Source organism: Cetorhinus maximus, chromosome 29 (genome assembly GCF_964194155.1).
Source record: "Cetorhinus maximus chromosome 29, sCetMax3.hap1.1, whole genome shotgun sequence".
Taxonomy (NCBI): Eukaryota; Metazoa; Chordata; class Chondrichthyes; order Lamniformes; family Cetorhinidae; genus Cetorhinus; species Cetorhinus maximus.
The window spans coordinates 21,096,091-21,108,399 of record NC_135907.1 but is presented as its reverse complement, the minus strand read 5'-3'; the positions used below and the strand labels follow the sequence as shown (position 1 = coordinate 21,108,399).

General features: G+C 41.4%; 2 protein-coding genes and 1 pseudogene across 2 annotated transcripts in view; 1 reads left to right on the top strand and 2 right to left on the bottom strand.

Annotated features, from left to right (window-relative positions):
- The window catches only part of LOC144669408 (ferritin, higher subunit-like), a 37,736-nt gene that overhangs the window by 13,676 nt on the left and 11,751 nt on the right, over positions 1-12,309 (top strand). The gene's annotated exons all lie outside the window — the stretch shown is intronic.
- On the bottom strand, positions 3,067-5,443 carry LOC144669315 (ferritin, higher subunit-like; annotated as a pseudogene).
- Positions 8,685-10,767, bottom strand: LOC144669399 (ferritin, higher subunit-like). The gene is made up of 4 exons (XM_078531806.1): positions 10,666-10,767; positions 9,429-9,575; positions 9,121-9,246; positions 8,685-8,840 (listed from the first exon to the last, which is right to left on the bottom strand). Exons 1-4 carry the CDS (start codon positions 10,765-10,767, stop codon positions 8,685-8,687), a joined length of 531 nt encoding a protein of 176 aa, XP_078387932.1.

Below are 12,309 nucleotides of genomic sequence, written 5' to 3'. Positions count from 1 at the left end.
GGGAATGACATCATCAATGATGATTGACAATCCCAGATAGCCAGTCAGGAAAGTGTCATGAGTCAAGGCACCAATTAACAAAGGAGAGGGGGTGGGGGTGATCTGATATGGGGAGGTTTGGAATACAGGCAGGTTTGGGAGATTTGTCTTGATGATGTCACTTCTTTTGGGTTCCTTGACCTTCTTCAAATGTGAAAATGTCTCGTTGTTTAACGCTCTGATTTGAATTTAATGATAATTTGTTACTTTTGCTGAAGTGGCTTTTCATAATCTGGACAAGTTTGTAAGTGTTGAAGCTGCTTTGGGACAGGCTTGATGGAGCAGCTGGTCTTTTCCTGCTCACCACTGTTGTGTGTTAGATTTGTCCTATTGTGGTCAACTTTCAATGTGGCTGGAGAATATTTTAACCTGATTGAAATGATATTCGGATATTCTTTAACTCTCTATAGATTCATAAAACACGGGAGGAGACAATTCAACTGCTGGGACTTGTGCTGGCTCTTTGATATAAGTATTTAATTAGTCCCACACTCCTGCTCTTTCCCCATAAACCTGCAAATTTATTTCCTTTTCATGTATATATCCAATTCCCTCTTCAAAGTTTTTATTGAATCCGCTTCCCCCATCTTTTCAGACAGTGCATCCCAGATTGTGACAACTCACTGCTTAAAAATAATTCTCCTCATCTCTCCCTCTGGATCTTTCCTCTCACGTTACTGTTTCTCTGAAATCCCATACGTTCACATCTGGTTTTGTTACAGAAGTGGATCCGTCCTGGATTAGGTGATGTCATGTGTTTCCTTGGATTAAAGCTCTGGTTTAGATGGAGATGACAGTGATTCACATCTGGAGCCACGAATCACGCTACAGGCATGAGCCTCTCAGGAGAGACACCACCAATGGGCACAGTTGACCCACCTGAACTGAAAATGCACCCCGGTGTTTACACCTGTTCTGGTCAAAAAGGATCTGAGATGCAGTGAATGTCTTATGGGCACAAAGGGCTTGCTCCAAACTGATGGACATCACATGGTCACTCAATGTCCACCCAGCTGGACACCAGAGGCTTTGATGAAGGTCTGTGGATACTGGTTCTGAGGGAATATTGATTGATCCTTTTCACAGGAAAATCTTTGAACTCCATCTCACAACCTACAAGAAACAGGAATGGTGATGGGTATTGTTCAGAATGATGTATAACCAGGTCTAATTAGCATTTATACTTTTGTGTCAAGAAAGGTGGAATAAATAGTTTTATTTCAATTTTCTGAAATCTCCATGCCAGACAGTCCGGAGGGTTTCCTAGCAAAAAAAACATCAAGCTTTCTGGGTTTGTTTGTATACATGCATTTTTAATGCAGTTTGACACCCCTCAAAACAGAGAGATTGGCTAAAAAGGGAGTTGGGGTTTAGTGATTTGGGAAAAACAAGGTAGAAAAGAATGGTGCTGTTGCCTAGTGACAAGGGTCCGGTGACGCAGGGACACAGAGAAAGGCAGAAAAGTTGTTGAGTGTGTATATGGTAGAGTGAAAACAGGAATTCTAAGCTCTCAGCAAAGAAATACTGTAAGACGGCTGGGGGAAACTGAGTTTAGGAAACTCGTGTTTGCTCTGCATTTGAAGTAAGAGTGAGTTGAGTGTGGTTTTGGGTTTGTCAGAGAGAGAGATACCAGCTTGAAAAAAAAAAAGCATCGAGCAAATGCTCAGAAATCCACCAGAAGAAAACGGTTTACAACTGGGTCAGCCAAAGGAATCAGCTTTGGTGTTAAGATAGTGTGGGGAAGATATAATTCTAAATGTTAGTAGAACTTATAGTAAAATAGCAGGAGGGGGTATGTGAAAGACTTAATTGGATTAAAGACAGCTGGTCTGAAAGCTTTGATGTAAACATGGGGTAAGTTTAGACCATTAGTAAAAAGACATTTGCAGTCTTAAATAAACTAGACTAAATTGCTTGCAAAGGAGGGGTGAAATGTGTCACCTAGCCAGGTGAAGTTTAGAAACTGTTTATTTTTTTCCCCCCCTCAAAAGATTACTGGTAAAACTTACTGGGGAGGTTTTTAATTACAGGAAGATAAAGTCTAAAGACAGTGAAACAATGGGAACTTGCATACAAAGGGGAAAATATGTATAAAAGGAACAAAGGCTGTGCGTAAGTGTAGGCATTTTTTAAAAAGTTTGGGAAAAAAATGGTCACCATCTAAGTCTCAAGTTGCTGTTTTCAAATAACTGAAGTTAAGAAAACACACTTTGAATTCAACTGGCTCAGGGTATTGTGTTACCTTGCCATAAAGGCTGTCTTACTATTGCCTTAACAAAAGTGTAACTGGGAGTTAGATTAACTAGGGGATTTAGAAGTTATCATAGTAAATTGTAGATCTTTGTGTATTTAAAATCATTTCTCTTATTAGTAAATGTTTAATCGAGTTTTGTAAACACCTAGGAGGCTTGGTGGTCTTATTACTAATAAATTCAAGGCACACATTGACATTTATACAAATTGCAGCAGGTGTTTCCCTTTGGGATTTGAAGAACTCAGGATTTACTATCGGCTGTGCCATAACAATAGTGGTAATTCTTCACTGGGATTGTATCTGAGGGTATTGCTGGGATAGAAGGGTCTTTAACACTCTTTAGAAACCTACTGCTGATTAAGAGTTTGGTCGCCCATTTCCCTAAATGGCTCAAGTATCAAATCTGGTTCTACAACAAATGCATTCTATTATATTGCAATAAATGGTTACAACATATTGAAATGCACAAAAGAATTAAAGATTACTCCAAACAATGAATTAGACTGAATTACATGTTGACAGACTAACTGCAGGGGCCTGTGATAAAGCAGTTCACAATCCAGTACCTTAACTGGCAAAAAGTTAGACACATTAACCTGAAAACAGAGATAAACTCTTCAATACAAACTGCGTTTTATTTTAGTACATTTCAGAAGTGAGCCCAGGTCTCAAGAGATCTTTGTACAACTTCACAAGCTGTTAGGCCCAGGTCCAAAGGTCAATTATACAAATATGGTACTAAACACAAACTGGATCCCTACAGTAAATTCACTTCAGCCACTCTCCCCCAGGGTGAGCTTGTCAAACAGGTACTCTCCCATGCCATTCTCAGGGGCTCCCAGTCTCTTCAGGTTGGTGATGTGATCTCCAAGCTTCTTGATCATCTTCACTTGCTCATCCAAGTAGTGAGTCTCCAGGAAGTCACAAAGCTGAAAGACAAAAAGGTACACCCAGCTGCAGATACTCAATTAACATTGATGTTTCTCCTGTAGAAAAGAATTGTAATCTTTTTGTACTGGAGGACTGTCTAGTGATGCAAATTTCCTTCTGTGATCTACTAATTCCAATTTTCCAATAAAAATTAAGCATAGATTCCTAGATCACATTACTTCCCAGTACTCAGTGGGCTCACCTCCCTGCCCTCTCACCACCCACCCCATCTAAATCCCCTACAGAGCCCAGAACAGATACCCTAATGAAGATCAGCATGGAGATCTTAGTGAAACTTCACTGTCCTTTTGAACTAAACCCAGAATCTTACTAAGACATCAGGAACTTACATGAGGGTCAGTGTTCCCAGAGGAGAGCTTGTGCAGATCCAGTAGACTCTGGTTCACATTCTTCTCCACCTGCAGAGCTCTCTGCATTACCTGCAGAGCTCTCTGCATTGCCTGCAGACCATTGCCCCACTCATCCTGCTCTGGTTTCTGAAAGGGGAAAGGCAGGCAGTTCATTTCCAGTGGATTAAACAAAACACACGAGAAAGTGCAACAAAACCAACTAAAGCAACCAGAGGTCTGTCACCAGGAAACAATGAGCCACAGAACATCAAATTGCTGCATTAAACCATGGAGTTATCAAGAGGGATGCAGATATCCATTAAATCCAACCTTGATGTCCTCCAGGATGATCCGGCCTCCACATTTAATTCTGGAATTTCATCAGTTTCTCAGCGTGTTCCCGTTCCTCATGCGACTGCTCCTTGAAGAACTCAGCAAAGTGACGCAGGGCAACATCATCCCGGTCAAAGTAAAAAGGACTGCAGAAAGAATTTTACATTTAGAGTTCAGAAATTAAACTCCCACCTCAATCTAGATAGTTATTTGGTAACCACAATCCCAAACATAAACAGCTTCAAAAGCCAAAAAGATCCAAAGAAAAATTTGGGATTATGGCTCAGGTCTACCAATCAGGGAGAGAAACCCTATTTTGGACCTGGATCAGAAAAATACTCATTTACCATCCATTTCAGGAAGTATGGTATTTAAAGGTTCCAGCTATTTAGTGGGCTGTCATAGTTACCCGGGAATTAGACCTGTATTTCTTCCAGATTAAAATTAGCTGGGTGACTATCCAGTAGCTGAATCAGAACCACCTGAAGACTAACCGTAGCTCAGGAGTTAGTGGTTCCATCTCACTGAGGCCCCAGGGAATTTCCCATCAGAAGTTGGCAATTCCCAGGCTATTCCCAGAGTTCTTGCATTGAGACTTGCATCCAGTTTCCAAACATCCAGAGAGCAGAAAATCTAGGCCTCCCATATTGTGCAAGTTTAGTTTGATGTGTAACATTCTTCCCATCATGCTGATAAAAATGTTAAACTAAGGCTCCATCTGCTCCCAGCAGGGTAAACATTTCTCACTGTTTCCAAGGGAGGTTCTTTCCAGTGTGCTGGAGGACATTTATCCCTGAACAAAATAACAAACAGACAATTTGATCATTACCTCCCCATGCAGGAGAGCTGGCTGTCAGTAGAAGCTCACTGCACACAAATTGGTTGCTGCATCTCAAAAACAATTCATTGACCATAAAACACTTGGGAAATCTTGAGGGATTGAAAGACACTAAACAATTGAAGATCCCACTCACAAAAGTGGAACTAAGAAAAATCATTCATCCTGGTTTTACACTGATTAGTTTAAGAGTTCCTGACACCCTGAACACCAGGAGCCTCAGGGCTTCACTTCCAACTAAAGAGGCAAGAAAACAAGTGGGGATTTGCTTACATTTCCCAACAACCTTCACCCCCCATTGAAACTGAACTTGGTCTAATGTTAACAACCACTTGACCAGGTTTGTGCTCATCAGTTACAAACTCAGGCAGCAGCTGACCTAGTTTCATCTATTAAACCTCTCAATGGAGAGCAGCTACTACAAGGAGCAGTCCATTGACTCCACATCACCCTGTATTACACACTGGAAACACTCACTGCTCAATGATACTTTCACCCAGGGAAAAAAAGTCAAGATGAACAGTTTATAAAGTCACTTCACTGAACTAGAGAGATTCAAACTTTTCAGAATGCAGTGAAAAGAAATACAAAACTCACCATGGAGAGGTAAACATAGGAGTAATAGAGCTCCAGGTTGATCTGCTTGTTATCAGCATCCTCACAGTCCTTGTGATAGTTCAGACACACTTGGGAAACCATCTTTAACTATTACCGTTCACTATCACCTAGAAAGTTCTAGAACTAACCTGTTCCAACCCAGGCTTTTCTATTTATACTGCTGGGATATTCTGCATTTAAGCAGGGAATGGCATCACCAATGATGATTGACAATTCCCGATAGCCAGTCAGGAACCTCCCATGAATCCAGACACCAATTAACAAAGGAGAGGGTTTGTGGGGGAGGGAGTGAGACCCAGAGCCAATCAGAGCTTTGGAATACAGGCAGGTTTGGGAGATTTGTCTTGATGATGTCACTGCTTTTGGGTTCCTTGACCTTCTTCAAATGTGAAAATGCCTCATTGTTTAACACTCTGATTTGAATTTAATGATAATTTGTCACTTTTGCTGAAGTGGCTTTTCATAATCTGGACAAGTTTGTTATTTCCCAGGAAAGGTGAAGCTGATACAATATTCAAAGCAATCAAGTCGTCATGAGGGAATTTTCAAAGCAACCATTGGACAGAGAAATGGAAATGTGACAGTGAGATGGAGTGAACATCACTGAATCCAGTGTCACCCATAGACACGTCTCCAGTTGCTGCAGTGGGTTTTGGGACAGGCCTTATGGAGAAGCTGGTCTTTTCCTGCCGGTCAATGTTGTATGTTAGATGTGTCCTATAATGGTCAACTTTCAATGTGGCTGAAGAGTATTTGAATCTGATTGGAATGATATTTAGAAGCTCTTTAACTCACTGTAGATTCATAAAGCACAGAATGAGGCCATTCAACCCATGTGCCCTGTGCTGGGTTTTTTTATACGAACTATCCATCTGGTTCCACACCCCCGCTCTTTACCAATAACCCTACAAATGTATTTCATTTTCATGTATATACCCTCCTCAAACTTATTAAATCTGTTCCCACCATCCTTTCAGACAGTGCTTTCCAGATCACAACAACTCACTGCTTAAAAATAATTCTCCACATCTCTCCCTCTGGCTCTTTCCCCTCGTGTTTTTGTTTCACTGAGATCTCCTGTTCACATTTGGTTTCATTACAGAAGTGGATCAGTCCTGGATCAGGCGATGAGATGTGTTTCCTTGGATTAAAACTCAAGTTTAGCTGGGCCAGATGGAGGTGACAGTGATTCACATCTGGAGCCACCAGTCACTCTGCAGGCACGAGCCACTCAAGAGAGATGCCACCGATGGGCACAGTTGATCCACCTGAACAGGAAATGTATCCAGGTGTTTACACCTGTTAGGGTCAACAAGGATCTGAGATACAGTGAATGTCCTGTGGCCACAAAAGGCTTTGTCTGAACTGATGGACATCACATGGTCACTCAATGGCCAACAGACACTTTGATGTAGATCTGTGGCTACTGATTCTGAGGAAACTATTGATTTATTTTTTCCACAGGAAACTTTGAATTCAGTATCACAACCTTGTAGGGAGTGGGGATGGTGATGGGTATGAAAAGCTCACAATGCCGAGAATCATCCTTTACCATTTGTGGAATGTGAAAACTTGACAGATGCAAAGACATTAACATGATAAACATTCTAATAACTGAAGACTCTAGTTACATTGTCCTCACCCAGGTTCCTAAGATTAACTGTTAAACATTGGATAAATGCAGTCATAGCAACAAAGCTTCAATCATGGAGGATGAAGGAGATCAATGGAGATGCAGTAGGATTTGGAAAGGATGATTCCTATTGGCCATGAAATGTTCACTGGGACTAAAAGTAAAAAAGAAAGACATTTATGGAGGTGCTGCTGGTATTGAATTTGATGGAACAGGGTGTGTTAAGTGAAACATTTAACATGCTTGGTATTACCTTCTGATTTTAATTTACTACATTCATTCCTTGCTGAGCCAAAGGATTAGATTTTGCTCAACTATAGTTTGACAACTTTTGCTCTCCCTTCAAAGTCTAACCTAATTTTAGATTCAGTTGGGAATCTCAAGAGATTTCAGAACCAATTTCAATCACCTTCCAACAAGGAAGATCACCACTTCCCCTCCCTCAAGTTAAAGATGGTACATCAGTATTGCTCAATGACCAGGTTATAATTCCATTTAGTACCAGGAGCTCAGAGCTCCCAGAAGCCAGGTTTGCATGGCTGTTATTTCCTACTTTTGTTCACAAAGCTCACCAGAATACTGAAAGGAGCAGCTCCGGAGTATGTGGTTAAGGGAGTGAGCTCCCCCAGTGTATTTCTAGTAATTCCATGGATATAAAGCTTCAACTCATCTATGTATTCAGAGCAAAAAATGGATTTGACTCCTGGACTGAAATGTTTGGAACATCAAATGGACGGATAAAGATTTCCTACATTTTGCAACAGTCGGTATAGAACAGGTTTGAAGGATTGAGAGTGGTTCTTAATACAAAAAAAAACACAGAAGAATATTCATCACCAGTGACAAACTGCTCATTATTCAGCCACCTAGGGTCAGATTTGAGATTTCCCTCCCAAACAAGATACCCCTTAGAATCTACCATTGATCTGGCTCAAGTACAGACTTGGGTTGTTTTCATTGGAGCAGAGAAGACTGAGGGGCGACCTGATCGAGGTGTACAAGATTATGAGGGGCATGGACAGGGAGCAGCTGTTCCCCTTAGTTGAAGGGTCAGTCACAAGTTGGCATAAAGCTCAAGGTGAGGGGCAGTGGTGGGTGAGGAGTTGATGTGAGGAAAAACTTTTTTTTTTTTTTTTAAAACCCAGGAGGGTGCTGACACTGGAATGCGCTGCCTGGGAGGGTGGTGGAGGCGGGTTGCCTCGCATCCTTTCAAAAAAGTGACTGGATGAACACTTGGCACATCATAACATTCAAGTCTATGGGCCAAGTGCTGGTAAATGGGATTAGGTAGGTAGGTCAGGTGTTTCTCATGTGTTGGTGCAGACTCGATGGGCCGAAGGGCCTCTCCTGCACTGTGATTCTGTGAAGTCGCAAATTTGGTTGTACAAAGGCACTAGATCAATGCAAGAGAGCATTTCTATTCAGTTCCAATAGGCTTATCCCAAATTGGAGAGACTGCCAACATTTCACTCATTTGCAATTCAACCACTGTTGTAAAAAGGCAAACTGCATTAATCTGAAAACAAGCAGCCATTTAAACAAATCACAATAAGCCAAAATGCAGTCCATATTTTATTTATTTAGGGTTAGGTTTCACAATGAAGCCCACATCTGAACAGTTCCTTGAACTACTGGGAACTAGCAGGTCCATATTATATGACTACAATAAGATTGTTGCCTGCAGTCAGTTCAGTCACTCTCCCCCAGGGTGAGCTTGTCAAACAGGTATGTTCCCATGCCTTTCTCAGGGGCTCCCAGTCTCTTCAGGTTGGTGATGTGATCTCCAAGCTTCTTGATCATCTTCACTTGCTCATCCAAGTAGTGAGTCTCCAGGAAGTCACACAGCTGAAAGGAGGGAAACTAGTTACATCCAACAGCACCAAATATTCACCAAATTTCCTCAAGAGTTGGGATTTCAATCATTTTGAGGCAGAGTCAAGTGATGCAATAGACACAGATCAAAGGAATTAATGAAGTGATTTAGATCCTAGAATTCTCTGCCCCCACCCTATCACCTGAAAAAACCCTAAGACACCAATACAAAAAAAAATCAGTTAGGTGTAGAGACCCTGAGGGACAAGAACATTCCACCCATTGTAATTTACCTAAAGTGTACAGAACTTACATGAGGGTCAGTGTGCCCAGAGGAGAGCTTGTGCAGATCCAGCAGAGTCTGGTTCACATTCTTCTCCATCTGCAGAGCTCTCTGCATTGCCTCTAGACCATTACCCCAATCATCCCGCTCTGGTTTCTAAAAGAGGAAAGGCAGGCAGTTCATTTACAATGGAATAAACAAAATACACTAGCAAGCGCAGGAAAACCAACTAAAGCAACCAGAGGTCCATGACACCAGGAGATAATGAGCCACAGAACATCAAATTGCTGCATTAAACCATGGAGTTAAAAGGGATGCAGATATCCATTAAATCAAACCTTGACGTCCTTCAGGATGATCCAGCCTCCACGTTTATTCTGGAATTCCATCAGTTTCTCAGCGTGTTCCCGTTCCTCATGTGACTGCTCCTTGAAGAACTCAGCAAAGTGACGCAGGGCAACATCATCCCGGTCAAAGTAAAAGGACTGTGGAAAGAAACAATTTCAATACTGGACCTAGATTTTAAATATAAAATTCAAAGTCAATTATTCTCCACCTCCCATCTTGATGAACTTCAATTTTCTCAAATAAAAATTCTGGTAACCACTGCTTTTCAATTCATTTTCACTAATCCTGAAAATGGACAGATTCTCTATAAAAAGAACAAAGCCCCATCAAAAACAAAAAATTTGGGTTTATGGCCCAGATGCACCAATCATGAACATTTTCCCCAGATTCCTTGCATTGAGATTTGCATCTAGTCTCCAAACATCCAGAGAACAGAAAATCTGGGCCACTCATACGGAGTTAAGTTTGATGTATAATATTCTTCCCATCATGCTGGTAAAATGTTAAACTAAGGCTCCATTTTCTCCCAGGGGGATAAACATTTCTGACTGTTTCCAAGGGAGGTTCTTTCCCGTGTGCTGGAGAACATTTATCCCTGAACAAAATGACAAACAGACAATTTGATCATTACCTCCCCACACAGGAGAGCTGGTGGTCAGTAGAAGCTCACTGCACACAAATTGGTTGCTGCATCTCAAAAACAATTCATTGGCCATAAAATACCAGGGATATCTTGAGGGATTGAAAGACACTAAACAATTGAAGAACCCATTCACAAAAGTGGAACTAAGAAAAATCATTCATTCTGGTTTTACACTGATTAGTTTAAGAGTTCCTGACACCCTGAACACCAGGAGCCTCAGGGCTTCACTTCCAACTAAAGAGGCAGGAAAACAAGTGGGGATTTGCTTACATTTCCCAACTACCTTCACCCCCCCATTGAAACTGAACTTGGTCCAATGTTAACAACCACTTGACCAGGTTTGTGCTCATCAGTTACAAACTCAGGCAGCAGCTGACCTAGTTTCATCTATTAAACCTCTCAATGGAGAGCAGCTACTACAAGGAGCAGTCCATTCACTCCACATCACCCTGTATCACACACTGCTCAAAGATTCTTTCACCCAGGGAAAAAAAACATCAAGATGAACAGTTTATAAAGTCACTTCACTGAACTAGAGAAACTGAAACTTTTCAGAATGCAGTGAAAAGAAATACAAAACTCACCATGGAGAGGTAAACATAGGAGGAATAGAGCTCCAGGTTGATCTGCTTGTTAACAGCATCTTCACAGTCCTTGTGGTAGTTCTGACACACTTGGGAAACCATCTTCAATATTACTGCTCAGTATAACCTAGAAAGTTCAAAAACTGATCCCCTCTAACACAAGCTCTTGTATTTATACAACTGGGACATCCTGCATTCAAACAGGGAATGACATCACCAATGATCATTGACAATTCCCGATAGCCAGTCAGGAACTCCCATGAATCCAGGCACCAATTAACAAAGAAGAGGGTTTGTGGGGGAGGGAGTGAGACCCAGAGCCAATCAGAGCTTTGGAATACAGGCAGGTTTGGGAGATTTGTCTTGATGATGTCACTGCTTTTGGGTTCCTTGACCTTCTTCAAATGTGAAAATGCCTCATTGTTTAACGCTCTGATTTGAATTTAATGATAATTTGTTACTTTTGCTGAAGTGGCTTTTCATAATCTGGACAAGTTTGTTATTTGCCAGGAAAGATGAAGCTGAAACAATATTCAAAGCAATCAAGTCATCGTGAGGGGATTTTCAAAGCAACCATTGGACAGAGAAATGGAAATGTGAGAGTGAGAGGGAGTGAACATCACTGAATCCAGTGTCACCCACAGACACGTCTCCATTTGCTGCAGTGGGTTTTGGGACAGGCCTTATGGAGAAGCTGGTCTTTTCCTGCCTGTCAATGTTGTATGTTAGATGTGTCCTTTAATGGTCAATTTTCAAAGTGGTTGGAGAATATTTGAATCTGAATGAAATGATATTCAGAAGCTCTTTAACTCACTGTAGATTCATAAAGCACAGAAGGAGGCCATTCAACCCATGTGCCCTGTGCTGGGTTTTTTTATAAGAACTATCCATCTGGTCCCACACCCCTGCTCTTTACCAATAACCTTACAAATGTATTTCATTTTCATGTATATACCCATTTCCCTCAAAGTTATTAAATCTGTTCCCACCATCCTTTCAGACAGTGCTTTCCAGATCACAACAACTCACTGCTTAAAAATAATTCTCCACATCTCTCCCTCTGGCTCTTTCCCCTCATGTTACTGTTTCACTGAGATTCCACGTGTGCACATCCCATTTCATTACAGAAGTGGATCAGTCCTGGATCAGGCGATCAGATGTGTTTCCTTGGATTAAAACTCAAGTTTAGCTGGGCCAGATGGAGGTGACAGTGATTCACATCTGGAGCCACCAGTCACTCTGCAGGCACGAGCCACTCGAGAGAGACGCCACCGATGGGCACAGTTGATCCACCTGAACAGGAAATGTATCCAGGTGTTTACACCTGTTAGGGTCAACAAGGATCTGAGATACAGTGAATGTCCTGTGGGCACAAAGAGCTTTGTCCAAACTGATGGACATCACATGGTCACTCAATGGCCAACAGAAACTTTGATGTAGATCTGTGGCTACTGATTGAGGAAACTATTGATTTATTTTTTCCACAGGAATCTTTGAATTCAGTATCACAGCCTGTAGGGAGTGGGGATGGTGATGGGTATGAAAAGCTCACAATGCCAAGAATCATCCTTTACCATTTGTGGAATATGAAAACATGAGATATAAAGACATTAACATGATAAACAATCTCATAACTGAAGATTC